Source organism: Osmerus mordax, chromosome 18 (genome assembly GCF_038355195.1).
Source record: "Osmerus mordax isolate fOsmMor3 chromosome 18, fOsmMor3.pri, whole genome shotgun sequence".
Classification (NCBI taxonomy): Eukaryota; Metazoa; Chordata; class Actinopteri; order Osmeriformes; family Osmeridae; genus Osmerus; species Osmerus mordax.
The window spans coordinates 2,711,555-2,737,970 of NC_090067.1; the positions used below are offsets into that span (position 1 = coordinate 2,711,555).

General features: G+C 49.2%; 3 protein-coding genes across 4 annotated transcripts; 2 read left to right on the forward strand and 1 right to left on the reverse strand.

Moving 5' to 3' along the window:
• Positions 1–52: 52 nt before the first annotated feature.
• pogza (pogo transposable element derived with ZNF domain a) lies at positions 53–12,019 on the reverse strand. 2 transcript variants are annotated; one of them, XM_067255732.1, is made up of 18 exons: positions 11,875–12,019; positions 11,086–11,218; positions 10,636–10,904; positions 10,415–10,496; positions 10,030–10,242; positions 8,236–8,385; positions 7,688–7,773; positions 6,483–6,988; positions 6,061–6,215; positions 5,576–5,676; positions 5,292–5,438; positions 4,885–5,019; positions 4,437–4,615; positions 4,170–4,310; positions 3,894–3,953; positions 3,621–3,727; positions 3,065–3,107; positions 53–2,558 (listed from the first exon to the last, which is right to left on the reverse strand). In XM_067255732.1, the coding sequence occupies exons 1-18, from the start codon at positions 11,929–11,931 to the stop codon at positions 803–805; spliced, it is 4,320 nt and encodes a 1,439-aa protein (XP_067111833.1). In that variant the 5' UTR covers positions 11,932–12,019; the 3' UTR covers positions 53–802. The 2 variants fall into 2 exon arrangements, with proteins under 2 accessions (XP_067111833.1, XP_067111832.1); XM_067255731.1 differs by having other exon boundaries at positions 53–2,609.
• A 2,466-nt stretch (positions 12,020–14,485) lies between these two features.
• On the forward strand, positions 14,486–18,530 carry zgc:153441 (retinol-DH_like_SDR_c domain-containing protein). Its single transcript, XM_067255373.1, has 7 exons — positions 14,486–14,592; positions 15,893–16,027; positions 16,345–16,536; positions 17,053–17,214; positions 17,448–17,567; positions 17,864–18,068; positions 18,223–18,530. The coding sequence occupies exons 1-7, from the start codon at positions 14,526–14,528 to the stop codon at positions 18,326–18,328; spliced, it is 987 nt and encodes a 328-aa protein (XP_067111474.1). The 5' UTR covers positions 14,486–14,525; the 3' UTR covers positions 18,329–18,530.
• Positions 18,531–18,985: 455 nt separating this feature from the next.
• On the forward strand, positions 18,986–25,888 carry vps45 (vacuolar protein sorting 45 homolog). Its single transcript, XM_067255711.1, is given in 16 exon segments — positions 18,986–19,252; positions 19,413–19,547; positions 19,680–19,740; positions 19,881–19,960; positions 20,280–20,348; positions 20,494–20,631; positions 20,815–20,925; positions 21,172–21,306; positions 21,882–21,995; positions 22,312–22,479; positions 22,752–22,910; positions 23,171–23,278; positions 23,618–23,739; positions 23,892–23,919; positions 23,921–24,024; positions 25,001–25,888. Coding segments are annotated over 16 exon segments (1,713 nt in total). The 5' UTR covers positions 18,986–19,159; the 3' UTR covers positions 25,089–25,888.
• The last annotated feature ends 528 nt before the right edge of the window (positions 25,889–26,416 follow it).

Below are 26,416 nucleotides of genomic sequence, written 5' to 3' on the forward strand. Positions count from 1 at the left end.
TCATGCACAGTGATATCCCCACAGCTGCTACAACTAAGAACACAGGCAGGAGAGCATCCTAGAATCTTTATTTACACTAAGAATACAAAAGACTACAGTATATACAAAGCAGTAGGGAAGGATACATCAAAATCAGAATGACTATGATTGGGTTCACAATGTATACTGATGAATCAAACAAAACTTTTCAACTTGGGACAGCAGTGATTTGTACTCTAAGCATGGTTTGGTAGTGAACATGCAGACTCATCAGGCACAGCAAAAGGTATGATGGTAAACATAATCTGGTGTGTGTCTTGGCCCAGGTGGGATTAACATTCAGTAAGGCCAGTTAAACGTTTCTCCTGGAGAGGACAGATGCTGTCTGGACTGACCAGTTACAGAGAAAGGAAGGTTTCCATAGTAATGTCACATGTACATACTTTATTTAACATTCCTACAGGATTCCAACAGAGTGCAGGAAACAACATTCACACAGCTGTTCGTCATACAAAAAGGTACAAAAAGAAAAGCTAAACACATGATCAAGTTATTGTTACTTGGACTGTCGTCAAGGAGACTGTGCTAGCATCATGCTCTCACGAGAGCTGGGTGGGTTTGGGGTTGTCGTCATGGAGATGGGGGGCCACCAATGAGGACTTTAGTCTGTAGTCACATGGTCTCAGAGCACTGGGTCTAGTATCAGAAGTAGTGTTGATGGGTTTTTCTTTCTTTTACCAGTGTTCTGGTACCACTACAGTATATTGGTACTGTATGGTCAGTTTTGCATACAGACTAGTGTGTATTGGACCCAGGGGCCCCACTAGGGTTTGTTCTTCTGGAGAGAGGCAGAGGAGCGTGTCTTCATGTACGGAGTGACCTCCTTCTCCTCGAAGCCGTGGAAGGACTCCAGGTCACTGTCTCTCTCAAACACCTGCCTGATCGCCTGCATGTCTCCCTTGAGGGAGGGGCTCTCACATTGGGCCCTCCACGCCGCCGCCTTTCTCCCCCCCTCCTCACCGGCCGTCTCCTCCTGTTTCTCCTGCGCCGACTCGTCCCTCCCCCTCTCCTCCGCTTTTACTTGCACTGGTTCACCGGCTGAGCTGTTCTCCTCCCCCTCCTCATCTTCTTCATCCTCCTCCTCATCCTCCTCCTCCTCACCCTCCTGCTCCTCTTCACCCAATTGCTCCTCCTCCAGGGAGCCAATGAGAACCTCCGTGAGGACCCGGGTGATGTCGGCCGCCTCGTCCTCCACCTCCTCCAGCGGTGGCGTGCACACGATGTTGAACGAGCGCGCCAGGATCCGGGGCCTCTCCCCCAGGCAGGTGACCAGCTCCCCCAGCCAGCCGGCCACCTTCACCGCCAGGCCCCCCAGCCCCAGCCCCACGCCACCCCCACCCCCGGCCACCAGGTGGCGCCAGCGCGCCTGCAGGAACTCGCGGAGCACGGGCCCCACGCACACCTCCAGGGGCTGCAGGCGGGAGGAGCAACCAATGGGGATGACGGCGGGGATGGTGGCGGTCTGGCTGAGGGCCGCCAGGAAGTCGTTGGCTAGGTGTCCCCGGTGGGTGTCCATGACCAGCAGCCGCTTGCTCGTCCGCTCCTGCTGCCCCCACACCCTGGACAGCCACAGCTGCAGCCGCTGGGCGTCGCTGAAGCCCTCCGCCCGCGCCTCCACCAGCACCGACCCGGGGATGGGCTCATGGGAGGCGGGCAGCTCGCCCCGGAGGAACACCATGGGGCTCAGCAGGGTGCCGTCGGCGCAGGCGGCCAGGAGCACGTCCAGGGACGCCTCGCCCTCCCCGAACATCTGCAGGGCGGCAGGGCTGCCCTCGGCCAGCAGCCCCGCGTCCACGAACAGCGCCAGCTCGTCCAGCGCGGCCATGTCGCCCGGCTTGTGCCCCTGGGCGCGGACCTGCTTGGCCACGAAGCGCGTGAAGATGCGCGTGCTCTCGAACACGTTCCGGGGCAGCGGCGGCTTGACGGCCGACGCCAGCGACGCCTGCAGGCCCAGGTTGTGGCGCAGCATGAACTCCACCGCCCACTCGTAGAAGTCGGCGATGTCGCGGGCCTCCTCCAGCGCGTCGCTGGCCGTCTGCAGCAGGTTGTCCTCGTTGACGGGCAGCTGCTGCTCGCGGCGGCTCAGGACCCACTCGGCGATGCGGTCCGAGCACCAGCGCCACTCCTTCAGCAGCCTCAGGCGGTCCTGGTGCTGGGCCCAGGCCCGGATGGCGTAGGGCCGCGCCCCGTAGCGCAGGGAGGCCTGGGGGAGGCCGTTGCACAGCGCGTACAGGACGATGCTCAGCTGGCGCACCGTCAGGGGCTTGTGGAGCGGCGAGAAGGAGGAGGAGGAGGACACGGAGGAGGCGGCGGAGGACCGGTACCTGGCCACCGCCTCCAGGAGAGCCTTCTTCCCCTGCGGAGGGAGTTCCTTCCCCGGCTCCGGGTGCCCCTCCCTCACGCCGTCCCGGATGGAGGCCAGCGAGCCCAGCAGCCTGATGGTGAAGGCGGGGGGCGAGGGGGCGGGCGTGGGCGGCCGGGACGAGGACAGCAGGGGCTTGATGGAGACCTGAGTGCTGCTGGAGAGGTGGAGGGGGATGAAGGAGCCAGACACCAGGGAGGAGGGAACACTAGGACAGGGTGGCACAGCACTTTAGTTTCACTTATTTTAACAGGATATATCATCTTATCGTACATATATATATATATCATTTTATTCATTGTATTTTTTTTTGTACTGTTTTATCAGGTCTAATGTTTTTTATATTTTACATGTTATTATCCTGAATGTATGTACAATTTTGGCATGTAAAGCACTTTGTAAATGTGTTTTGAAAAGTGCTTTACAAATAAGGATCAATATAAGTATTGTAATATTACACACACAAAAAAGCGATGTTTTGTTTGGAGTTATGGTTTGTGAAAAGCCTCAAAAGATAGGATATAACAAATTCATACCTAACTAAACCGATCTTGGAAGTTTGTTCAAACTTGTTCAGTTGAAGTTATTTAAATAGAATATAAAAATTGTGTTTTTATATTAAAAGTATGTTATTGTGTATACTACAGTGAAGGTGTTCTGTACCTTGAAGGGGCTGGGTATGGGTCGTCTATCAAATCAGGTCCATCTGAAATCACAGGAAACATCAGCAGAATGGGTTTTAATCGCCATGAAAGTTTGCACAAAGAAGGAATTTACTTTGTCAGGAAGGTGCATACATTCAACATATAGGAGTAAATCTTAAATAAGTGGTGTAAGTTTAAAGAAGTCTAACTATACCATACAAAAGGTGCAAAGTCTAATGAACTAATACTAACTGATACTAAGGGGACAGGTATGTAAAATAATGACACACACCCTCTCTTTCTGTCTCTCCCTCTCTCGTCTCTCTGTCTTACTGTCTGGCTGTTTATCTCTCCATCTCTCTTGCTGTCGTCTCTCTCTTGCTGTCTCTCTCCGCTTCTATCTTCCTCTCTCTAGAGAATTAGCTGGCGTTATATCCAGGTGTGTGTGTTGGCTGGTGTTATATATCCAGGTGTGTGTGTTGGCTGGTGTTATATCCAGGTGTGTGTGTTGGCTGGTGTTATATCCAGGTGTGTGTGTTGGCTGGTGTTATATATCCAGGTGTGTGTGTGTGTACCGCTGAAGCTGCAGGCCAGGTGTTCAGGGTGGTCAGTCAGGTGGTTGGCCATCATGTCTCCGATGGTGGAGGAGTAACCACACGACGTGCACCTCATCTTGCTCTCCCTGGAACGCAGCCCGCACACACACACAGAGAAAGTTACACAGAGACGCACGTGCGAATGCCCACGTACACAAACACCGACGCGCGCACACACACGTCCAGGTGAGACAGGGGGAGACACAGAGCCTAGGTTGTGAGAGGGGAGTAGGGTGGGAGGAGCCTGTTTACCTGGGGTAGGAGGTGTACAAGGTCTCATACTTGGTGGTGGTCTTACGGGTCACATGGTTACTGCAGAAAAACAGCAGCATCAGTATCTCACAAGACAGGAACATCAACTTACTATGATCCATTATCCTTCTACATTATAATAATTTTATTTAAATGATATAATTATTATTTGTACTTTTATCTCTGATCTATCTGAGCAATCTTCTCCCTGCAGCAGCGACACACTTCATGTGAACAGGGGGAGGGGGTGGTGCTTGTCATGGGGGCGGGGCTTACCTGATCATGTGATTGGCATAGGAGCGGGAGCAGCATGTGCGGAAGCGACAGAGGGAGCAGCACACGTAGGTGGGGAAGTGGTTGGCAAAGTCGGGGATGGAGAAGGCACACTCCACACAGTTCTGCCTCTCAGAGACAGGACTGGAGGGGAGGGGGGGAGAGAAGGAGAGAAAGAGAGAGGGAGGAGTCGGAGTTTAAATACCTCCAAAAACACGTTCTCTTTTTTTGGAATTTTCAACCACGTTCTGAAGAAGGCGATGGGGTTACCTGCGCTTCTGGAAGCCCACGAGGAGCTCCACCTGGCTCTCTGGGGGCTTCCTCTGGGGGGACTTGGAGGTCTGGGGGCCGGGGGGCACCTCGATCACCTGGGGGGAGGCAGGGGGGTGGTCCAGGGACCCCTGGACCTCGTGCGTGGCGTCTGCAGCTGCATACGTCCTGATGGTCACCTGGAGGGGAGGGGGGGGGGGGGGTGACAGGGAGAGAGGAAAAGAAAGAGAGAAGAGACAAGGAAAGAGACGGGGGGGAATGATGCAGAGAGGAGAGAGGAGGATGAGGGGGGCACCAAATAAAAGAAAGAGAATAGAAAGGGATAAAGGAGAGAGGATAGAAGGGGAGAGGACAAGGGGGTCAATAGGTTTGAAAGAAAAGAGACACGATGCACGTCAGACACACAGCCTAACACACACACACACACACACACGCGCCCTCTCGTCACCTTGGTGCCAGGCTTGAGGCCCTCCAGCTGTCTGGGTTTGAGGTGGGTCCTATGGTCCTGGGCCTTGTGTTCCGCCCGCTCCTTAGCAAACAGGAAGTGGAGGCGGCAGCTATCACAGCTGAACACCGTCTTCTTCTACGGGGAGGAGAGGTGAAGAGAGGAGAGAGAAGAGAGGTGTGTTACCTGGTGCCTGCTGTAGGGGTGAGGTGTGTTACCTGGTGCCTGCTGTAGGGGTGAGGTGTGTTACCTGGTGCCTGCTGTAGGGGTGAGGTGTGTTACCTGGTGCCTGCTGTAGGGGTGAGGTGTGTTACCTGGTGCCTGCTGTAGGGGTGAGGTGTGTTACCTGGTGCCTGCTGTAGGGGTGAGGTGTGTTACCTGGTGCCTGCTGTAGGGGTGAGGTGTGTTACCTGGTGCCTGCTGTAGTGCTGCTGGTAGTTGGCTGCGCTGCGGAACACTCGGAGGCAGTATGGACACTGCAGGTGGGACGTGTCGCTGTGGGCCTCCTGGAAGTGATCCATCACCTCTGAGTAGAAGGACGAGCGGAACCTACACACCTGGAGAGAGAGCGAGAGAGATGTTGCCATGGTGTGTTTTGCCATGACGTGTGTTACCATGGTGTTAGTTGCCGTGGTATGTGTTACCATGGTGTAAGTTGCCATGGCGTGTGTTACCATGGTGAGTTTGAGCTTACCTGGCATACGTAGGGCATCTCTCCAGGTCTGTGGAAGTTCTTCATGTGTTGAAGGAAGACAGGCTCACTCGCAAACGCCCACTCACAGATCTTACACTTACCTGCGCACACACAGAGAGAGGAAGAGAGAGGGAGAGGAAGCAAGAGAGAGGAAGTAAGAAAGAGAGGAAGAGAGAGAGGGAGAGGAAGCAAGAGAGAGGAAGTAAGAAAGAGAGGGAGAGGAAGCAAGAGAGAGGAAGTAAGAAAGAGAGGAAGAGGAAGCAAGAGAGAGGAAGTAAGAAAGAGAGGAAGAGAGAGAGGGAGAGGAAGCAAGAGAGAGGAAGTAAGAAAGAGAGGAAGAGAGAGAGGGAGAGGAAGCAAGAGAGAGGAAGTAAGAAAGAGAGGAAGAGAGAGGAAGAAGAAGAGAGAGAGAACAGAGAGGAACTTTAGGATAAAGGATTTTTCCTCATTCCAACTGGGGCTGATGTGTGTATCATCCTACGCACTGGTGCTCTGGTAATGTCCATGGACAGACTCCAGGTGTCCCTGGAGCCGGTACGGGGTGGGGAAGTGACGGAAGCAGTGCTGACAGGAAGTGTTGGCGGCGACATCATCGTTCTGCTGACTCAGCTCTACATGTCTCCTCATGTGGTTCATCAACCTGGGAGAGAGGGGAGGAGGAGAGCGGGGAGGGGGGGAAGATAAGGAGAAAAAAGAGAGAGAAGAGGTGAAAAGGGAGACGAGTGAGAAGAGGAGAGATAGAGGTGGAGGAGGAGAATGGAAAGAGATAATAATTATACTTAATATTGTGGAATTGTTCCAAAAGTATGAATTTTTGTGTTCGTCAAATATTTTACAAACAGCTAGCAGCTGCATGAAAATGATATATGACAGATCGAACTGTCCGTGAGGAACAGACCACACCCACTTGATATTGTTGAGGAAGTTCTTGTCACAGTGGATACACTTGAACCAGCCGGGCTGCCTCTCCGGCTGCTCGGTGAGCCGACAGGTCCGGTCCGTCCCGTAGTAGAAGTCTTCCACCAGGATGATGAGCTTTCCCAGAGCCCCCGCCTCCAGGATGGGCGTGCCGGCCTGGGCGTACACCGGCCGCACGGCACCCTCCTCCCCCTTCCCCTTGGATCCCAGGCTCTCCCCCTTCCTCGGCCTCCCCCTGCCCCTCTTCTTGGGCGGCCCCCCCAGGGGCAGGAGGAGCGTCTGGACGAGGACCCTCTTCTGTTTGGAGCCGGGCTCCCTCTGGCCGCTCTTCTTCTTCTTCTTCTTTGGTCTGGAGGTGCTGGAGGCGTCGGAGGAGGACGAGTCCCTGGAGGAGGTGCGGGGCCGTTTGGAGGAAGATTTTTTACACTTGGCCGGCTTGTAAGATTTGGGCGAATTGAGTTTTTTGAGGCTCCGGGCGATCTCATCACTGCACCTCTGGAGAGAGATGATGAGAGAGAGACACACATACAGAGGGGGTTGAATAAATAGTTGGCAAAGAAATCTCTGCTTGCTTTCGCATGGATACGTTTGATGGTAGAGATGAAATGGTATGTACATTTCAGGATTACGGTAATCAAAATGATCATGGTTGCCGGTATTCTGGCGGGATTGGGACCCTGTGCTGGACAGTACCGATCCACACTCTGAAACCCCTCAGCACTCCTGTAACACCCCCCAAAAACTTTTAAGCCTCGTTCACACATTTGTACGTGTTGATTTCTCATCCATGATCCATCTCTCTACCACGCACAGCTAGCCGGCTGTTAGCCTAGTCGAGGTGGCTAGCGAGAGGTGACAGGGCAAACAAGAGCCACTGCTGCCAGCAAAAGCTATAAAAAGAGAAGACTGAAGATCCACCAGGATCAAACCCAGGTTGCATGCTGAGCGTGACTGCTGCTCATTTCGGTTGATGCTGGATAGCACTCAACAAGAGTTTTTCAAACACGCTTTGCATGATCATCCAAAACTGAAACGGTAATACTAACCGTTGGGGCTTTTACCATGGATTATGGTGAAACCGGTAAACAGTTTCATCCCAGCCTGATGTAAAGTTATGCTATGCCGTGGCATGCTATTATAATTTGCTATGCTATCCTATGCTGGGGTGGGCCAGACTATGCTGCGAGTACTTACACACAGGAAGCCCCTGAGCGCGTTGACGATCTTGTAGTGGACGCCGCAGTGCTGACACAGCTTGGGCTTGGCAGGCCCCATGAGTCCTGGGAGGGGGTAACCATGGTGACAGCATGAGCATGCACACTCACACACGGATACGTTTTACATGCTTCAATCAAATCCACTCATTATATTCATTAGGAATTCCTGTGCGTCTCTAAATTGACCACACTTATGGGTACAGATAACAGATGGTTCTCACTCACACAACTAAGGCTGACGGTTCTGAATGGTTCGGTTTTGTAAGATACAGTGGAGTCACGATTTGGTACGTTTTTGATACAGCCAAAAAGTCAATCATATTAAGTGGTTCAATACGAATACGTGTATTCATTCACCCCTTACATAATAACACATACAATCGCAGGCACACACACCCACACATCTATATAAAACCCACTTTCCCAAGCATGCATGTGTAACAGACGTGGGCGCAGGTGGGTTTAACCGATCTCCACCAGCTACACATGCAGCATGTCCGGGTGTCTGCTGCTGGGGGTACAGACTTTTCAGGGGCCGGGGGGAGGTGATGGGTCTGGTGCTGGCCTGGGGGGACCTGGAGGAGGAGGCCTGCAGTGGGAGCTGTGCTGGGCTGTGGGCTGGCCTGGAGGACGTCTTGGCAGCGGCTGGATCTGAGGCGCCGACCGAGACGACCTCTGCTCGCACACGGGCAGTCACAGGAGAGGGGGGGGGGACGTTTGTGTCAACGAAACAAAAAAAACGAATTGAACTTGAACTGAATGAGCTCTTTTCAGATCTCTATCCCCCCCCCCCCCACACACACACACACCCCTCCCTCCAGGGATGCAAACCCCCCCAGAAGTATATTTTAAAATAGGATGGATGGAAGCCCGGGAGAATGCCTGGGAAGAATATTTTCTTTGAAGCTTTAAAATGTGGATTTGAACTATTTCATATTCAGGACTACGGTAAGAAAACTCACAAAACTCAACCTATAATTGATTAAACAACAGTAATGCCAGGGGGACATCAGTTCAGGTTATGGCTGGGCAATAAGACCCAGAATATGTTATTTAGTCAGTTATATGTTTTTTTGCTGTTTTGATGTTGATAATAATCGCAATAGTGCCAATATACTTAATAATAAGCTTGAATAACAGTTTTATTAGTATTCCTTGGAGAATAATCTAAAGAAACCAGGTTAATGAGTATGCTTACTACCAGCAAGGCACACTACTGTTGTGTCACATTATTAATGTGCTGGCCTTCACCAGCACTCCCTTGCTCTACCCTAATGATCTCATTCTAACATGGAACCTTATCATGAACAATCAATTCCCATACCTTAGTAACAGTTCTACATTATTCATTGTATTTTCTCATTTACTCACACAAGTTTGTCATTATGAAATTGCTATATAAACAGAATGTGTGTGTGTGTGTGTGTGCGCGTGCGTGTGTGTGTAGCTATTGAGCTAGTGAACATTAATGAACCATAATAGTTTTTTGCTCTTTACAGCTGTTGCAACTGCCGTTTGATCACTTAAAGGACAGAGCTTAGAAATGACATTTAGAAATGTATTTCACAATCACTACAACTAAAAGAACAACTGTCCCAAGGTCAATTTATTTCAGCTTCTGCCGTTTTCAGTGAGATTGGCAAGTTAGGCAACTGTAAAAGGCATTCCATTTAACTACATCACAGGTAAAAGTAGGTCCATTTAAGCTAAACGTTAACAGAGTTGTCTCATGAATTAGTTTAAAAGTTCCAAAACAAATCCAAATAAAATTGTTTAATTACGTTGTAGTTATGACAAGTCTATCTTAGCCAAAAAAAAGGAACCATCAAGTGTTATGGTTAACGTTAAGTTGGTATTTTGGCTAACAAACTCAAATTATGTTGTAAGCTTTCAGGAAAATGGTCATGTTAGTATAAAAACAAACAGCCCCAAATTGTGATAGCTAGCGTTTGCCAAATCAAAACAATATAACAGCTATGAGCTTCACTAAGCGATAGTGCAGAACGCCATCAATGGGCACTAGTATGAGCCAGTTAAGGTTGGAAAGCTGTTTGTGTTGTTGACAACTCAGAAGGTTCTCATTTCAGTTACTTTGACTCTGTCCTCGCAAACCCAGATCCCCACAAACTTCATTTCGAAAAGTCATTGGATCTATACTAATTGCACAAATGACCTATTTTAGATTCAAAATGGCCATTTTTGTCAGAAAGGTGACAAGATGGCATCCCTGCCCTCCCTCTTTCATCATCTCTCTTCAGCCTCTCTTTCCCCCTTCCCCTCTCTGGTCTCCCTCTAGATGGTGTAAGAGAGAGGCGTTACCAGTGATGATGGGGGTGGTGCTGTGGAGGGCCGGGGTGGTGGAGGGCAGGCTGATGCCTCCCGATGCCACCCTGCTGAGGGTCTGGTACCCCGAGGAGCTCTGGTACGTGAGGGTGATGGGGATCTGAACCGCGCTGAGCCCCTTCATGGCCCCGATGCTGCCCACCGACCTCACAATGCTGCTGGGCTGGCCTAGCATCTTTGCCCCCTGCCCTGGAGGAGAGGAAGTGGCGGAGGAGCAATCTTCAAACGGGCTCAAACTGTCGCCAGTACTTGGAAACAGGACATGCATTTCTCATAGGAATGGAGGAAGGATATTTTACGGTGTTCAAACACCACAGAGTAGGTGTGAGCCAATGGGATCGCAGTGTTGTGTCTAACTTACCACCAGGAAGAAATGTTATTGGTTGGCCGTTCAGGATCATTCCCAGTTGGTTGTTCTGGCCCGTGGACGCTGCCTGGAGCGACTGTAAAGACACACACGCACATTTACAAGCAGGTTAATCCTAGTGTGACAATGATGCTCGCACCATTCCCAGTAGGGAGCCTGCATGCAACAGCAGCAGGAAGAGGCCATGCTGGAGGCAATGCGGGGACAACAGTTACCTGGGTGCTGAGGATGATTGGCTGGCCAGAGGGAGGGGTGTTGCTATTGATTAGGGGGACATTGGTCAGTTGGGTCAGCTGGGTGGATGAGGAGACAGGGGTCAGGACCAGGGGAGTCAAGGAGGTCTGGGTCAGGAACGGGGAGGGTCTGGATGTCAGCATGGACCCTGGTGAGCTGTGGGTCGAGGCCTGGACCAGGGGCTGGGCTGATGGAGAGACTGGGACCAGGGTCAGGATAATGGTTTGCTCTTCCTGGTTTAGGGCTTGGCCTGGGGGGTTACAGTGTGTTAAGACATGATATTTAATTCATAGACTGCACATCCAATTAACCCTGTAGAAAACTTGGCATTTGTAAACTACCCTAAAGAATAATTAAAAAAAAACAGTTCCCTGACAGTTGACACACAACAACAATCAGACATCAACAAAAGCAATCAATCCCTCCCTCACCTGGCCTTTCACTTCCTCCCATCTTCTTCCCCACCTCCTCCCCTTCCTCATCTGTGGCGTGTTGCCATGGCGCCAGGTCCCCCTCTTCACACTCCATGTGTAGTTCGGAGTCGGCCATCTTGCTCTGCGCCCACTGGTCAATGTCACAGGGGACAGGAGACATAAAGTTAGTGTGGAGAACAGTGTAAATTTGATGACATCATCAGGGTTACAGCAATCATCACTGCTGCTGCTAGTCAAATGGGGCTCACTTACACCGCTGACTTCTGAAAATCTGAAATCTGAATGTATACGTTATTAAGTGTGTTGTAAACCTCCAAAGTGTTATTTTGTATTCGTAATAACTGTTAAATATGACTTTTTTAGTTTGTTTTGAATCCATTTGTGTGCGTCTGTGTGGGAGTAGGAGGAGCGAGAGTGTATACAGTGGGTGGCTGAGTTAGCTTTGTTAATGTAAAGTAATAGATTTTCCGGGTGGATATAATGTTAATGCAAAACTGTAAATATCATTTTTCAATCTTACATGGCTAACTCTTTTCCTGCAAAAAATGCTGCCAGAGTCCACAATATCCTGGACAGAATTGACGCTGTTAACTGTGGCTTGTGCATGCATGCTTCCTGGAGCCGGAGCCCGCCTCCATTCTCGCAGCACACCATGCGATTAGCATTTAGCTCGCTAGCTAACAATGCTAACTTGCTAGCCCAGCTAGCCAGGAACCTCAGTGAGTTTCACAACTGGCAGAATTCAGTCTAACAATGTCAGCGGAAACAAATCAAGAACTCGCTTACCTTGCTTACGCGTTTGCTGAGGTTATTGATATAAAAGACATGCGAATGAATGTGCATTCATTTGTTAATGTTGTTTGCAATGTTTTGATAAACAGTGATTTGTGAGAGGCAACAAGCTAGCTGGCTAACGTTGCCTGCAACACAACCGTTTTCCACTTTTCTAGCTTGCCTCGCTCTCTCAGGGCAAAAGAAAATACCAGCGTCACTTCCACTCTATCCTCACGTTCTGGTTGGTCGCGATCTCTAAATCTGGGCGGAGTAACCATCTTTATCCTGACAGGCGAAGCTAGCAGTAATTTATATTTCTTAAATAACGCCTCGAAAACACTTATTTCACGTTACTATCCATCAAGCATTCTCGGTCATAGACCACATGTCTAGTGAGAGTCGTGCACGATACAAACTTAAAGTAGCGAATCACTTTTTCTGATGATGGACAGTCCTAGCAACAAAAGCTCGAGCTATAGTCTGTTTCCAAGCCTCTGCTCACCCATAAAAAGGGATATACAAATCTAGAAAGTGAAAAACATGAGCCGGATAACAGTAGGCTTGGCTGTGCTAGTTAGTTACTAGTCTACCTCATTAGGAACCTGGTGGCTTTTGCGCTACATAACAGACATTTCCTTGACAAATCAAGAAAATACTGTTACATTTACATTTAGCAGACGCTCTTATCCAGAGCGACTTACAGTAAGTACAGGGACATTCTCCTGAGGCAAGTAGGGTGAAGTGCCTTGCCCAAGGACACAACGTCAGTTGGCATGACCGGGAATCGAACTGGCAACCTTCGGATTACTAGTCCCCCTAGACTCCTAGTCCTACTAGACTCCCTCACCGCTCAGCCACCTGACTCCCAAATGTTAGAACTATGCACGTCTAATTTCCTGCTGTACTTTCTATCCATGATGTGTCAGTTCTTTTGGATAAGAGCGTCTGCTGAATGAGTAAGATGGTACAAGTAACGTTGTTGCACTCAGACAGAAAACTGCAAGAATACAAGCTAAAACTGTGCGTGCATTAATCTGACACATCACTTGACTGGTTTTCTTTATAGCTAGCCTAGGGCCCTGGATGATACTTCTGACACACATAATGGGATCAAAGACATTTCTAATATTACCAGTGCTTGCCTCCGAGACACACGAGCTATCAAGCTATCAAAAAGTGAGATCTAACACTGACGCGCAATGTCACCGAACTACCTCCGCTAATTTGCATAAATCGATGCAAAAACTAGCTAGCTAACTAGCTAGATGTGAATGAAGAAGTCTAAGGTTAATCAGCAATGCAAAATAGAAAGGTGACTGGAAAACAAACCTTGAAAAAATACCTCGTTCTCTTCACAATGTTTTTGTTGGGATGAAACAGACGATCGTCAGGCTAGCTAGTCTGAAGTTGAACAAGCAGTTATCTAGCTGGCTACCAGCAAACCAATCACTATCAACTCCTTGCCCACAATCCCAAGTGTGAACTTATTCATTGAATGGGAGAAAAACTGCTGCAGCAAGTTGCTAGAATGCTAGCCAGTTAACTACATGTCCTATGTAAAACATTTTACCAAATGATTTATTAATTTTAGATTCTGTATTCTCACGGAACAGAAACCATGCTTTGCCACAATCTTAGCGTGCAAGCTAACCAAGCAGTTCCTGTTTGGTTCGGGGCGTCCCCTGAAAGTTGCTAGTTAGCTAGCTAATGTTAGCATGTCTCAAATCTTTTTTTTGCTTGTTGATCACTCTCCATCATGTTAAACACAACACTCCCTCCCCGAATGCCTGAACATTTTTTGCTGCTATATCCATATGTTTCAAGAAGTTATACTTGTTCTCCAGTCATCACATCAACAATGAATTTTTATACCCAGTGTTGTGATGATTAAACTAAGCCTATATGGCAAGCAGTCTCCATGGACGTTCCCAAAGTCTATACCTGTGTGATAAATAAAGTAACAAGAAGAGAAAGATATTAAAGCGACTCCACGTCTGCAGGTTCGTAAAGACGGTATTATACCGCCTTTAATGGTAATTTATTGTAACAGACACGTGACGTGGGGTGGAAGGAAGTAGCAAGCAGAGAGCTCATTCAAGTTTACCATACATTTCCCAAAACCCGACTGTATCCATACAAGCAAGCAATAACCGCACACCAAAATGTTATATCAGGATATGAAAATGATTCAATCCATACAGCAGATTCATCAGAAGCATAACTGTAATTGGTGCACATCTTTACCAGTGGACAAGAGGAATTTGGCACTAATCTTTAGCATTGGCAGCCCTAAGTGAAAAGCAACATTCTGTCTATATTTTACCTCTCATGCTTCATTGCACTGCTCTCTCCTGTACACTACTCTACTCTACTCTACTCTGGACCCCTCAGTTGTAACCAGGGTGTTGTAGCCTAATAAGGCACCATTGATTGGTCAGGCAAGCGCAAGGCGGGTTTAATCTCCTTAAGACTTTAAACCTCCCCTTTTGCTAAGATCCTAAGTCCTATTCTTAGGCTCGGTGCTGCTCTCCCACCCATGTTAACATAGCAGAGCTACAGTTGGAGGGAGTAGCCACAGAGGAGACAGCCTGATTATCTGAGGTTGTCTGGTCTGGTGGTTAGGTGTCTCCCCCCCAGGACATACCTTGCCCCCAACAGACAGGATGTGGCAGGAGCTGAAGACCAATCCCATCGTCAAGTATGGCGCCGTGACAACCGTCACCACCATCAGTGAGTCCTCGAAGAAGGGGAATGTGGACATTGTAGTGCTTTGCTGTATTGAATTGACAGTTAGAAACAAATTTATTCAAGGAAGTTCAATGATAAAAAAGTGTGCAAATGACTGTAAATAATGCGGGTGGATGCAGTAGAACAGAGACAGTAGGCACAGTATGTGGGTAATGAGTCAGAGAAAGTTAAGCTGGGGAAAGTTACAGGTGCACACTTGAACAAAGTTAAGGAGAGCTGTCCTTGTGAGAAGAAGAAGCGATGGAGGAGACAGAGCCAGTAGGGAGCCAAAGTCAGGAGGGGAAAACACACCCTGTAGTTTGTTCATGATTATAAAATTTGACGTTAATTTAGCTTGGAATTTGCAGATGTCCCCAAGTGGTTCTATTAAAATGCATAAAGAAGAAGCCTTGGTCCGTTTAAAGTTTTATGGTAAGATTTATTCACGTAGATTCAAAACCAGAAATGTAGGTACTTCATCCTCTTGCTTGAGACCAAGTGTTTTCAGGGTGTTTTCATGCTTCTCTGGGTGTTTCGTGTTCTCTTTGTTGTGTACTCTCATGTGGTGATGTTTGATTCTAGGATTGTCAGAGTCTGAATCAACTGCGCAAATGTTTATATATTTTTCACTTTGGGTCGATCAACTATACCAAGGGGGAGTATTAGGGGCTATTTGACAGACTTGAAAAATCTTAATCCAGGATTTAAAATCTCACATTTTGTTGAGATTAGTGGAGATAATCAGGTTAGATGGTTGTTCGTGAACTTCCACCCATATGGATGCAGTCAGTCTGCAAAGACATGGATTGTGTCAGACCAACAGCCTTGGTTTAAAACACGCTGACTTGACCTGAGCCCTACTATTTTTTTATTACTACTCTACTCTACTGTACTCTACTCTACTCTACTCATCTACTACTCTACAGCCTACTAGTGCTCTACTCTCTACTCTTTCATTGTCTATTTGCTGTCTCGCAGTCTCCCTCTTCTTTTAAATATTCTCTCTTTCTCCCTCCCTCTCTCTCTCTCCCTCTCTCTCTCTCCATTCTCTTTTTTAATGTTTGCATTTGCCATGTAAACCTGGTTTACAAAAACAAAGACGAGGTAAATAAGTGTCAGGAAGTATTCATGCCCAGAGAACCCTTAGAGCAAAGCATCAGGCTTGAGCTAGATCAGTGTCATTGTCTAATCTGCTGGCAGACAGTCTGACCCATCCTCTGTAACAGGAAGTGACCGGTCAGAGGTCACCCCAAAGAGGAAGTGTTACTCTGTCTAAATGTTGTTGTTGTTGTTTACCCTCCAGGCTTGGTGCTGCTGCGCAGGTGGATTGCTGGCGGAGTCTGTCGCAGTCGCGTCAAGCTGCATGGCAGGACCGTGGTCATCACGGGCGCCAACACCGGCATCGGCAAGGAGACGGCCAGAGACATGGCAAGCAGAGGTACGGCTAGGTGTCACAGGAGCACCTGTGTGAAGAGATGGGACATGAGGGTGGCTGTGGGGGGATCTGGGATGAAGGCTTGTGGAGCTGGTTTGAGGGTTTGGGTTGAAGAGGAATAGGAGGATTTAAAGAAGAGAGAAAGAGAGAAAAAAGGGTTGGATGCAAGGATTCACAATTACCGTGTATTTCAGGGATCAGGTTTATGCTTATTTGGTGTTGTTTTACGTTGCGTTGCGTCATGTTTACCTCGCATGGTGTTTTGATATGTTGTCTCTACGCTGCTTTGCGCTAACCTGCGCTGTGACACGTGACCTCAGGTGCACGGGTCATCTTGGCGTGCCGGGACCTGACCAGGGCAGAGATGGCGGCCGTGGAGATCCGCCAGTCGACAGGAAACACCAACGTGGTGGTCCGCCATCTTGACCTGTCCTCCCTGCTCTCCGTGCGGGGGTTCGCCAGGGAGTTCATCGCCACAGAGACGCGGCTGGACATTCTCATTAATAACGCTGGTAGGAAAGAGACAAACTGGGGCTGTCTCTTTAATAACACCCCAGTGTTATTAAAGAGACAGTGTTATTTCTGTGTAGTAAAGACGAGTTGTTTATGTTTTACATTTACATTTAGCAGACGCTCTTATCCAGAGCGACTTACAGTTAGTACAGGGACATTCCCCCCGAAGCAAGTAGGGTGAAGTGCCTTGCCCAAGGACACAACGTCATTTGGCACGGCTGGGAATTGAACTGGCAACCTTCAGATTACTAGCCCGACTCCCTCACCGCTCAGCCATCTGACTCCCACAGTTTTGAGTGTCTCTGTCTTTACTAATCACGTTCTGAAGACACATACTGATAGAGTATGTGTCTTTGTGAAGTTGTTTCAGACCTCCTAGACCTTGGGAAATATGAACATGGTAAATTGGTTAAATAGTAGCCCAATCTTTGTATCAGACAGATGCACAGGGGTGAGATGCTGAGGCATGGAGCCGCAGTGAGAACGTCCAGAGTTCTTGTTTCCTGTCTCCTCAGGTGTGATGATGTGTCCCAAAAGCTTGACAGAGGATGGCTGCGAGACCCAGTTTGCTGTCAATCACCTGGGCCATTTCCTCCTGACCAATCTGCTCCTGGATATGCTGAGAAGCTCCGCCCCCAGCCGTGTTGTCAACGTATCCAGCATTGCGCATCAAGGAGGTAACTAGCTTTCATCAGCCATTGGTCAATCCAATTAGATAGTGTTGACTGACACTCAACAATGACGTACAGTCAATTGCGTACAGATCCAGAACTGCTGCTGTAAGCAATAGTCTTAAATTATGTGTAGAGAGTCTTGTGAAACCAAATTGGTATTGGGAAAAATAAAGTGTGTGTGACGTTCCTGAGTGACAATCTGTTTTTTGTCTTTTGCCTCCCCTAACCACTGACAGGGAAGATTCACTTGAACGACATCAACTTTGAGAAGACACCGTACGACTCTCTGATTAGCTACAGACAGAGCAAGCTAGCCAACCTGCTCTTCTCAAGAGAGCTGGCACGGAGAAACCAAGGTCAGGGGTCACCGTTTCACATCCTAGTCCTCCTCTTCCTCCTAGCCATGCTCCGCCGGTGTGCATCTGGTTATAGCTTCATGTTTCTTTGACCTGTATGTTTTCAATGTTAATATTTTGGCCAAAATGATTACAGTGACTACTTACATTCATTCCCCCTCATCCCTCCATCCCTTCATTTCTCCTTCACATCCCTCCCTCCTCTCTCTCTCTATCTCTCTCTCTCTCTCTCTCTCTCTCTCTCTCTCTCTCTCTCTCTCTCCCCCTCCCTCCCTCCCTCCCTCTCTACCCGTCAGGCAGGGGAGTGACGTCCTTCGCCCTCCACCCAGGGGTAATCCGTACGGAGCTAGGGCGCTATGTCCAGACCCGGTTCCCCCTGCTGAGCGCCCTGCTCTCCGCCCCGGCCCTCCTGCTGATGAAGACCCCCTGGCAGGGGGCCCAGACCTCTATCTACTGTGCCGTCACGCAGGGCCTGGAGAACAAGACCGGTTTCTACTTCAGGTGACTTGTGGATGTGTGTGCGTGTGTGTGTGAGAGACAGAGAGAGAGAGAGAGAGAGAGAGAGAGAGAGAGAGAGAGAGAGAGAGAGAGAGAGAGAGAGAGAGAGAGAGAGAGAGAGAGAGAGAGAGAGTAAACTTGTGTGTCTCTGTTTCAGTGACTGCAGGGTGAAAGAGCCAGCTCCTGAAGGGAGGGATGACCTCACTGCTCTGAGGCTGTGGGACGTCAGCGCCAAGATGGTGGGCTATCTGGAGGATGTCTGACACACACACATAAATACCCACATGCAAGCACCCAAACACACACACACACACAATCAGACACACACCAATCAGACACTCCTCAGCTCATCTCACAATGCCATATTTTAGACAATATTCTTTATTTTCTTAGAGAACTATTCTTCCTATATGGTAATTGTTTTGAATTATTGAGAGGAGTTTCTGATACTTAATGGTTGTTCTTCCTATGACACAGGTTGTTATAATTTATAACAAAGATCCAGTTCAAGTTTCAAGTTTATTTGCCATTTGTAACAAGTACAGGTACATGTACATTGGAATTCTTTGAGATTAAAGTATTATTGTATAACCTTACAACGTGTTGTTCTGGATTTGAACATAATTTAACGATGTATGTGGATGTGTAATAAATGTGATACTTGTGAAGTTGTTGAGTGCTTTTGTCTGAAATTTGCCCTTACCAAAATGGCGTCTTCTTAGTGCCGTCGATGGCTGTGCATTGTGGGATGTTGTGCAGACGGATGTCCTTTGCTGATCCTGAATCAGGGAAATGCGAGCAATGTCCAGCGACTCAACGTACATTGTGAGCTGTGTGATCATATCTACTGACTGGAGGTCAGCTTTTATTCGATCGGAGGAGCACCCGGAAATGAGTTCATTGCGTGGCTTTCAGCTGATTCTCACTTTACGTTTTGTCAACAACAGAGACATTCAGACATGAAAACGAATTAAACGCTTTGGAACCGTTGCGCCAAGGGGCATCAAGACCCCTGACATTAAGACATTGTTTTCAATCGAGTCTTTGGTTATTCAATTCGCTTTAGATAGTTGTTTGATTACATCGCCGCCAAGATGAACGTGACTCTTGCAGTGAAGCAGTACATCTCGAAGATGATAGAGAACAGCGGGCCGGGGATGAAAGTGTTGCTGATGGATAAAGAGACGGTAGGTTCAAGAAAGCTAGCTTACAGATGAGAGAAGCAAATTTAGCATGATGTAGCTAGCGAGCTAGCCCTCTAGCTTTCTGTGTTAATAAATGATGACGTTGTAGAAACATTCTATTCTGCTCTACTTTGACCTACGATAATGTCTACATGTGTTTCAGACCAGTATCGTCAGTGTGGTGTACACGCAGTCAGAGATCCTACAGAAGGAGGTCTACCTGTTTGAAAGGATCGATTCTCAAAACCGAGATAACATGAAGCACCTGAAGGCTATTTGTTTCCTCCGGCCAACAAAGGTACAGTATTTTATTTCACTCTGTCTCCCATCATCTCTCTCTTACCGCCATCTGTCTTTCTCTCCTTCTCCCTTTCAAAGTTTCTTAGACAAATGTTTATTGCTGGAGCACCATTTCTCTTCTTTCCTACAGGAGAATGTAGAGAATCTGATCCAGGAGCTTCGCAGGCCCAAGTACAGCGTCTACTTCATCTGTAAGGACACATTATAGTTCATATTATCTGCAAAGTTAATATCAACGGCTAGATTGTGGACCTGGCTCCTACTTATCCATTGCTTTGGTCTGTCTCTCGGTTATCTGCTGCTCCTGTCTGCCCTCCCTCCACGCCTGCAGACTTCAGCAACGTGATCAGTAAGAGTGAGATCAAGGCCCTGGCCGAGGCTGACGAACAGGAAGTGGTGGCGGAGGTGCAGGTGAGGCTGCAGACTCTGACATCGAACCCACAGATAACAGTCTGACTGACCGAGAGGATGGAGGGATGTGGGTAGAGGGTCATAGATGGATACTGAGAGTGGAACTGAGAACGGTGTTAAGGAGATACGTTTAGGTGTCTCTATGCTCCAAACACACACAAACTGAGTCCCAGAAAACTTAATAGCAATGTGTTCCACTAATGTGAGAGATAGCATGTTGTCATGAGTTAGTAGATATGTTCAGAAGTTGAAGTGAAGAGTGTCTGTGAGGTGACGTGTGATTTCCTCCCCCTCCCCCAATGTTTGGGGGTCAATGCAGGAGTTCTATGGGGACTTCATAGCAGTGAACCCTCACCTGTTCTCCCTCAACCTGAGTGGTGTGGCCAGGGTAAGAGAGCACGTACCTGGCCTTTCCAGGACCACCACTGGTGCCCGTTAGAACCAGACTTCATATGGAATGTTGCCGATATTATTATCTTATTTTTGTTTTTTACTTCTGTTTTTGTACCTGTGTGTGTGTGTGTGGGGTGCAGGGCCGCAGCTGGGAGCCCTCTCTCCTGGCCCGGACCACCCAGGGTCTGACCTCAGTGCTGCTGGCTCTGAAGAAGTGTCCCATGATCCGCTACCAGCTGTCCTCCGACATGGCAAAGAGACTGGGGGAGAGCGTCAAGGTGAGGGGAGCACGCACACACACACACACACACACACACAGATGTTAATATGCATACAGATCACACACTTCTTCACACTCATCCCCTCTTCCTGTCCTCCCTTCCTCTGCCCGCTCATCTCCTCATGCCCTCTTCCTCCCATCACCTTCCCTACTCATCCTCCTCTCCTCTTCCTCTCCCCAGCAAATCATCACTAAGGAATACGAGCTGTTTGACTTCCGGAAGACGGAGGTCCCTCCCCTCCTGCTCATCCTGGACCGCAACGATGACGCCATCACCCCCCTGCTGAACCAGGTGAGATAGACAGGTTATCACCCCCCTGCTGAACCAGGTGAGATAGACAGGTTATCACCCCCCTGCTGAACCAGGTGAGATAGACAGGTTATCACCCCTCTGCTGAACCAATAACGGGCAGCAAACTCTTACAACTCTAACATTGTGTTATTTCTTGGCACCCACGCCGCAACAACATGATGTTCGGGCATTCTCCTGAACAGTTTGAATCCCACAATGGACTGGTGTGTTTGTGTCTCCCTCTAGTGGACGTACCAGGCCATGGTCCACGAGCTCCTGGGCCTGAACAACAACCGCATCGACCTGTCGCGTGTCCCCGGCATCAGCAAGGACCTGAAGGAGGTGGTGCTCTCCGCTGAGAACGACGAGTTCTACGCCAACGTGAGTCCCAACGCCTGGGTTGCGATATTCGAATCAACTTTATTGACAGCGTGTTGACTCTGGTTGGTTTCGGAAGGGGCTGGAGTGGGTGAGGGTTCTTCCAGCTTCCAGTTCCAGCATGTCGGAGGCAGTCTTGTGTGGGTCATGGGGTCACTGGGTTGGAGCCAGTTTGATGCTGGTTCGTAGGGGTCACCAGGTCACTGGGTTTGAGGACATGGGTGTGGACCCAGAGGGAAATGACTTAGAGCTGCTCCTGGGTAAAGCCAGCGTCATTGAATGATCGTAGGGAACACAGTGTTGAGCGCGCGTGATTGTACAACATGCGCACAGGCGTGCACAGAAATAGACATCTGTCTGGTGGCGGTCGCGGTCTTGATTCCAGGCTCTGTGCAGCGTGGAGGGAAGCTGTAATGACCCGTCCAGATGTGTGGGGTTACGAACAGTGGCTTAAGCTGCTTATCTGGAACTGAATGAGCTCACCTCACCCTCCCCTGTCCCCCGAATAAACCGATCCTGTTTTCCTTTGTGACCTCCCCCCCGCCCTCCCCCCCCCCCCCGTTCCGTTCCCTCGTCAGAACCTGTACCTGAACTTTGGGGAGATCGGCACCAACATTAAGAACCTGATGGAGGACTTCCAGAAGAAGAAGCCTAAAGACCAGCAGAGGCTGGAGTCCATCTCTGACATGAAGGTACCCCACCTGTACAAGACGTTCCCACCACCGCCTGTTCGTGTTCATGACTCCCCCGTGTTGACCCATTGGTATCAGTTACTCTGTATGTTCCCTGCTCTTTTTAACCAGCTTTCTCTGTCTTCTTTAAAAGTTTCAAGATTTCTTGTCGACGTTTATGAGTGTGTGTGTGTGTGTGTGCATACATAGACTTTTGTGGACAACTACTCCCCCAGTTGAAGAAGATCTCCTCTTTCAAGTCTCAAGCTTTCTTGTAATACGGCCCACACGGTTTGAAGGCAGCTGTTTATAGATGTGTGTGTGTGTGTGTGTGCAGGCGTTTGTGGACAACTACCCCCAGTTTAAGAAGATGTCGGGCACGGTGTCCAAGCATGTGACCGTGGTGGGGGAGCTGTCCCGTCTGGTCAGTGAGAGACACCTGATGGAGGTGTCTGAGGTGGAGCAGGAGCTGGCCACCCAGAACGACCACTCCAGCGCCCAGCAGGTCAGTCCCGACCCCTGACCCCTGAACTCGACCCAGACTGTAGCCCTGACCCTGCCCAACCCTAACCCTGACCCCAATCCTGCCAGAGCCCTCCCAGCAAGCAACAGGACAACCCTCAGTGCTTCTGCCTTTACAGGAAACACACCCATCATAAACTGTCCGTTCTCTGTTCTAATACGTGACAACTTCAGAACCACCAAGATGTATTTTGTAGAACCCTTTCTACATCCTTAACGGGCCGTTGGGTTCCCCTTGTTCCTTCCTGTCCTCAGAACGTGCGTCGGCTGCTGCAGAACCCCCGAGTCAGCGAGCTGGATGCGGTGCGCTTGGTGATGCTGTACGCGCTGCGCTACGAGAAGCACAGCAGCAGCGTCCTGCCGGGGCTACTGGACGAGCTCAACAGGAAGGGTGTGTCGGAGAGACACCGCAGGGTAGGCCGGGCGGGAGGGGTTAGTATACTACAGTTTAGGATAGTATAATACATTATAATATAGCACGAGACAGTACAGTACAGCATAGCATGGCACAGTAGAGAATGGTATTATATAGTACAGTACAGTATATTACCGTTCTGTATTGTCTGTGTATTAGTGTATTATTGTACCTTACATGTAAAATAAATACATTTCAAAGTCACAACCTCTGGGGTCGTGACCTGTGACCAATGAACTGTGACCTGTGTGTGTGTCAGATGGTGCAGTCCATGGTGGAGTATGGCGGGAAGCGGGTCAGAGGAAGTGACCTCATCACTCCCACGGACGCCGTGGCCATCACCAAACAGTTCTTCAAAGGGCTCAAGGTACATGACTTCCTCATGTCACCATGGCAACGCGAAGAGTCCACTGAGACTTCCCACGTCCTGACCAAACCACTGTTTCTCTCTCTGTCTCTCTCTGTCACTCTGTCTCTCTCTCTCTCTCTCTCTCTCTCTCTCTCTCTCTCTCTCTCTCTCTCTCTCTCTCTCTCTGTCTGTGTCTCTCTGTTCCTCTCTCTCTCTGTTCCTCTCTCTCTCTGTTTCTGTCCCTCTCTGTCTCTCTCTCTCTCTCTCTCTCTCTCTCTCTCTCTCTCTCTCTCTCTCTCTCTCTCTCTCTCTCTCTCTCTGTCTCTCTCTCCCTCGCTCTCTCTCTTCCCCCTCCAGGGAGTAGAAAACGTGTACACTCAGCACCAGCCCCTCCTCCATGACACTCTGGACCAGCTGATTAAAGGACGTCTGAAGGACAGTCAGTTCCCCTACCTGGGCCCCAGCTCCCTCCGGGACAGGTGACACCCAAAAATATTGAATCCATTTTGGAATACAGCTGTAACATACCAGCATGTGGAAAAAGTGAAGAGCTGTGAATACTTTCAGGATGCACTGTATACACACACACACAAACACACACACCTGACCCTGTCCTCCCGCACCCCCACAGGCCCCAGGACATCCTGGTGTTCGTCATCGGGGGGAGCCACGTACGAGGAGGCTCTGACCGTGTACAACCTGAACCGCACCATGCCCGGGGTCCGAGTGGTGCTGGGGGGCACCACCATACACAACACCAAGAGGTCAGTACTGGGGAGGGGGGGGGGGGGGGGGGGGTGAGTTATGTAATAGTAGTCATGACCTCCTCCCCCCCCCCCTCACCCGTGACATCAGAGTCAGCAGCTTGTTGTTGTGACAGTTTAAGTGCTCCCTGATGGTAGACACACACTCTATTGTGAGCCCTAGCCCCTACTGCCGGTCCAACCTGTCCCAGCCAAACCTAGTCCAGTCCCAGTCTAGCCCTACTCCCATCACCATCTCTTTCCCTCCCTCTCTGTCTCTCGCCGTTTCCCTCTCTATTCACCGACCCTCAGCATCTAAATCCACATCTCCACCTGCATCTGCTATTTATACAGTACTACCGTATGCAATAATTCTCGCAGATCATGTGATTTCCCAGTGCAGAGTAACCGCATCTCAGCTGCCAGGCACTTAGCGTCAGGATCCCCAGAACTGCACCTCCAGGCAGCCTCGCAGTGGTGCAGCGTGTCACCCCACCCCTCATCCTGACGTAACACCGCTGAGCACGGCTGTGAATACGAGGGGGAGTGGGGGGGCAGGAGGGGCCCAGCAAGGAGGGGCCCGGGGAGTTAGGAGGGGACCCGGGTTATCTTGGGGTAGATAATCAGGGCGTCAGGGCCGCCCTGCTGGTCATGGAACATAGATAAGGGCTGTGTGTTCATGGGGCTGGTGGTTGGGTCTGCTGGCTACAACACATCGACATGGGAGCTTGTTCTTCAGGTGACTTGTTAGTGTTCAAGTTGCAGTCCCAGCCCTGGTCCAAACACTAGCCCTAGTCTCTCCACCCTTGGTGCCCTCACTCCCCTTCAGGGTTGTAGGTTCAATGCCCATTGTGTCTTTTGTACCTTTGGAACTACACTCTGTATTACATACATACACACACACACAAACACACACACACATACATACATGCATGCATGCATACATACATGCACCGCTAACATAAATATGGTTTTCTCCCTCCTCTCTCTTCCACAGTTTTTTAGAGGAAGTGACATCAGCGGCGGGGGCGGGGCATGGCAGCGAGAGGGCGCAGGGGGCAGGGCGCCATCCCAGCAGACGCTGAACCTTCAACACACACACACGCTAACATACACTCACACACACACGTATACACCCACACATTTGTGAACACACTCACACACGTAGACACACACCCAATACACACCCTCACACTCCGATACACATATACACGTATTATTATTTGTTTCAGTACCCAACACATTCCAGTTCTCTGTTTCAGTCTCCATCTACTGCAAACCCCCCACCCCAGAAACATGTTGGAATCAGGTCCCTCATGACCTGCATCCCTCGTAAACAACATGTGACCTAATTACCCCCCCCCCCATAAGAGACCAGGGTAACAACAAGGTTACTCAGATTGTGTTTTTAAGAGGTTGACATTGCCGCCTGTGTGTGTGTGTGTGTGTGTTGTGTGCTTTGTGTGTTTGTCTTGTTAGGGTTCTTCTCTGGACCGGAAGGATAAGTCCTGTTCCTTAGAAGCCTGGTTGACGTCAGTTCACTGTCAATTAACTGAGTTAAAGAAGTTAGCTTCAATTCAAATGTCATACAGAAAGAACACTGTGAAGCTTATCAAGTGTATTTATATCAATCTAACAGAACATCATTCAAATAAATGTGCTCAACTTTAACTATGGGAGTTGATCATTCTGTTTTAATTGCGATGTAATTGAATTCCTCCAGCCTGGGTAAGCAGAGCTGTAAAGTTTAGCAATGTTGGTGTGGATAATGTATCTTTTTTTTCTGTACAGTTCTTGCCTTGTTATTGTCTCTCCAACACCTACTGACTTAAAACACCTGCAACTGTGAATATTAAATGGGATAGAAAGCATCCGCAAATGTTAAGTGCCGTGTTGGCTTGTCTTTATTGAATTCATTTCTGTCATTCATTCATGCGGTAATTATATTACCCATTCTACACAGTACCCCCTCCCCCCCCCCTCTATCCATCCACCCCATCCCTCCTTCCCTCCCTCCCCTCCGCTCTTTTAGATCAATAATGATAACTTAATCCTCTTACTATCCCACCAGTTTTATTATGCTAAGCCATCGCTCTGCTCGTCCGAGCGTCCTTCAGAAAGGTGCATTGTTCCCCTGTCTCTCCCTCTCTCCACCTCAACCTCCACCTCTCGAATTCCCCCTCTCCCTTCGTATCTCTCCACCTCTACTTCTCTATCTCTCCACTTTTCCATCTCCCCCTCTATCTCTATACCCCTACTCTTCCTCTCCATCTCTACTCACCTCTCGACCTCTCCACCTTAACCATTCGACCTCGATCTCTCCATCTCTATCTGTCTACCTCTGCATCCATCTCTACCTCTCTCGTTCTGGGTTAGCAGATTATGGTTGATCTATACGTTGGGGATATTAACA

What these genes read in the sequence shown, in the direction of transcription:
- zgc:153441 (XM_067255373.1), top strand. Translation starts at nt 14,526, where the DNA reads ATGTGGCAGGAGCTGAAGACCAATCCCATCGTCAAGTATGGCGCCGTG. An exon ending in GACAACCGTCACCACCATCA is followed by an intron (nt 14,593 to 15,892) that starts GTGAGTCCTCGA and finishes TTTACCCTCCAG; the next exon opens with GCTTGGTGCTGCTGCGCAGG. An exon ending in GCTGGCACGGAGAAACCAAG is followed by an intron (nt 17,568 to 17,863) that starts GTCAGGGGTCAC and finishes TCTACCCGTCAG; the next exon opens with GCAGGGGAGTGACGTCCTTC.
- pogza (XM_067255731.1), bottom strand. Translation starts at nt 11,931, where the DNA reads ATGCACATTCATTCGCATGTCTTTTATATCAATAACCTCAGCAAACGC. An exon ending in TCAGCAAACGCGTAAGCAAG is followed by an intron (nt 11,219 to 11,874) that starts GTAAGCGAGTTC and finishes GACATTGACCAG; the next exon opens with TGGGCGCAGAGCAAGATGGC. An exon ending in TTGTACACCTCCTACCCCAG is followed by an intron (nt 3,728 to 3,893) that starts GTAAACAGGCTC and finishes GCTGCGTTCCAG; the next exon opens with GGAGAGCAAGATGAGGTGCA.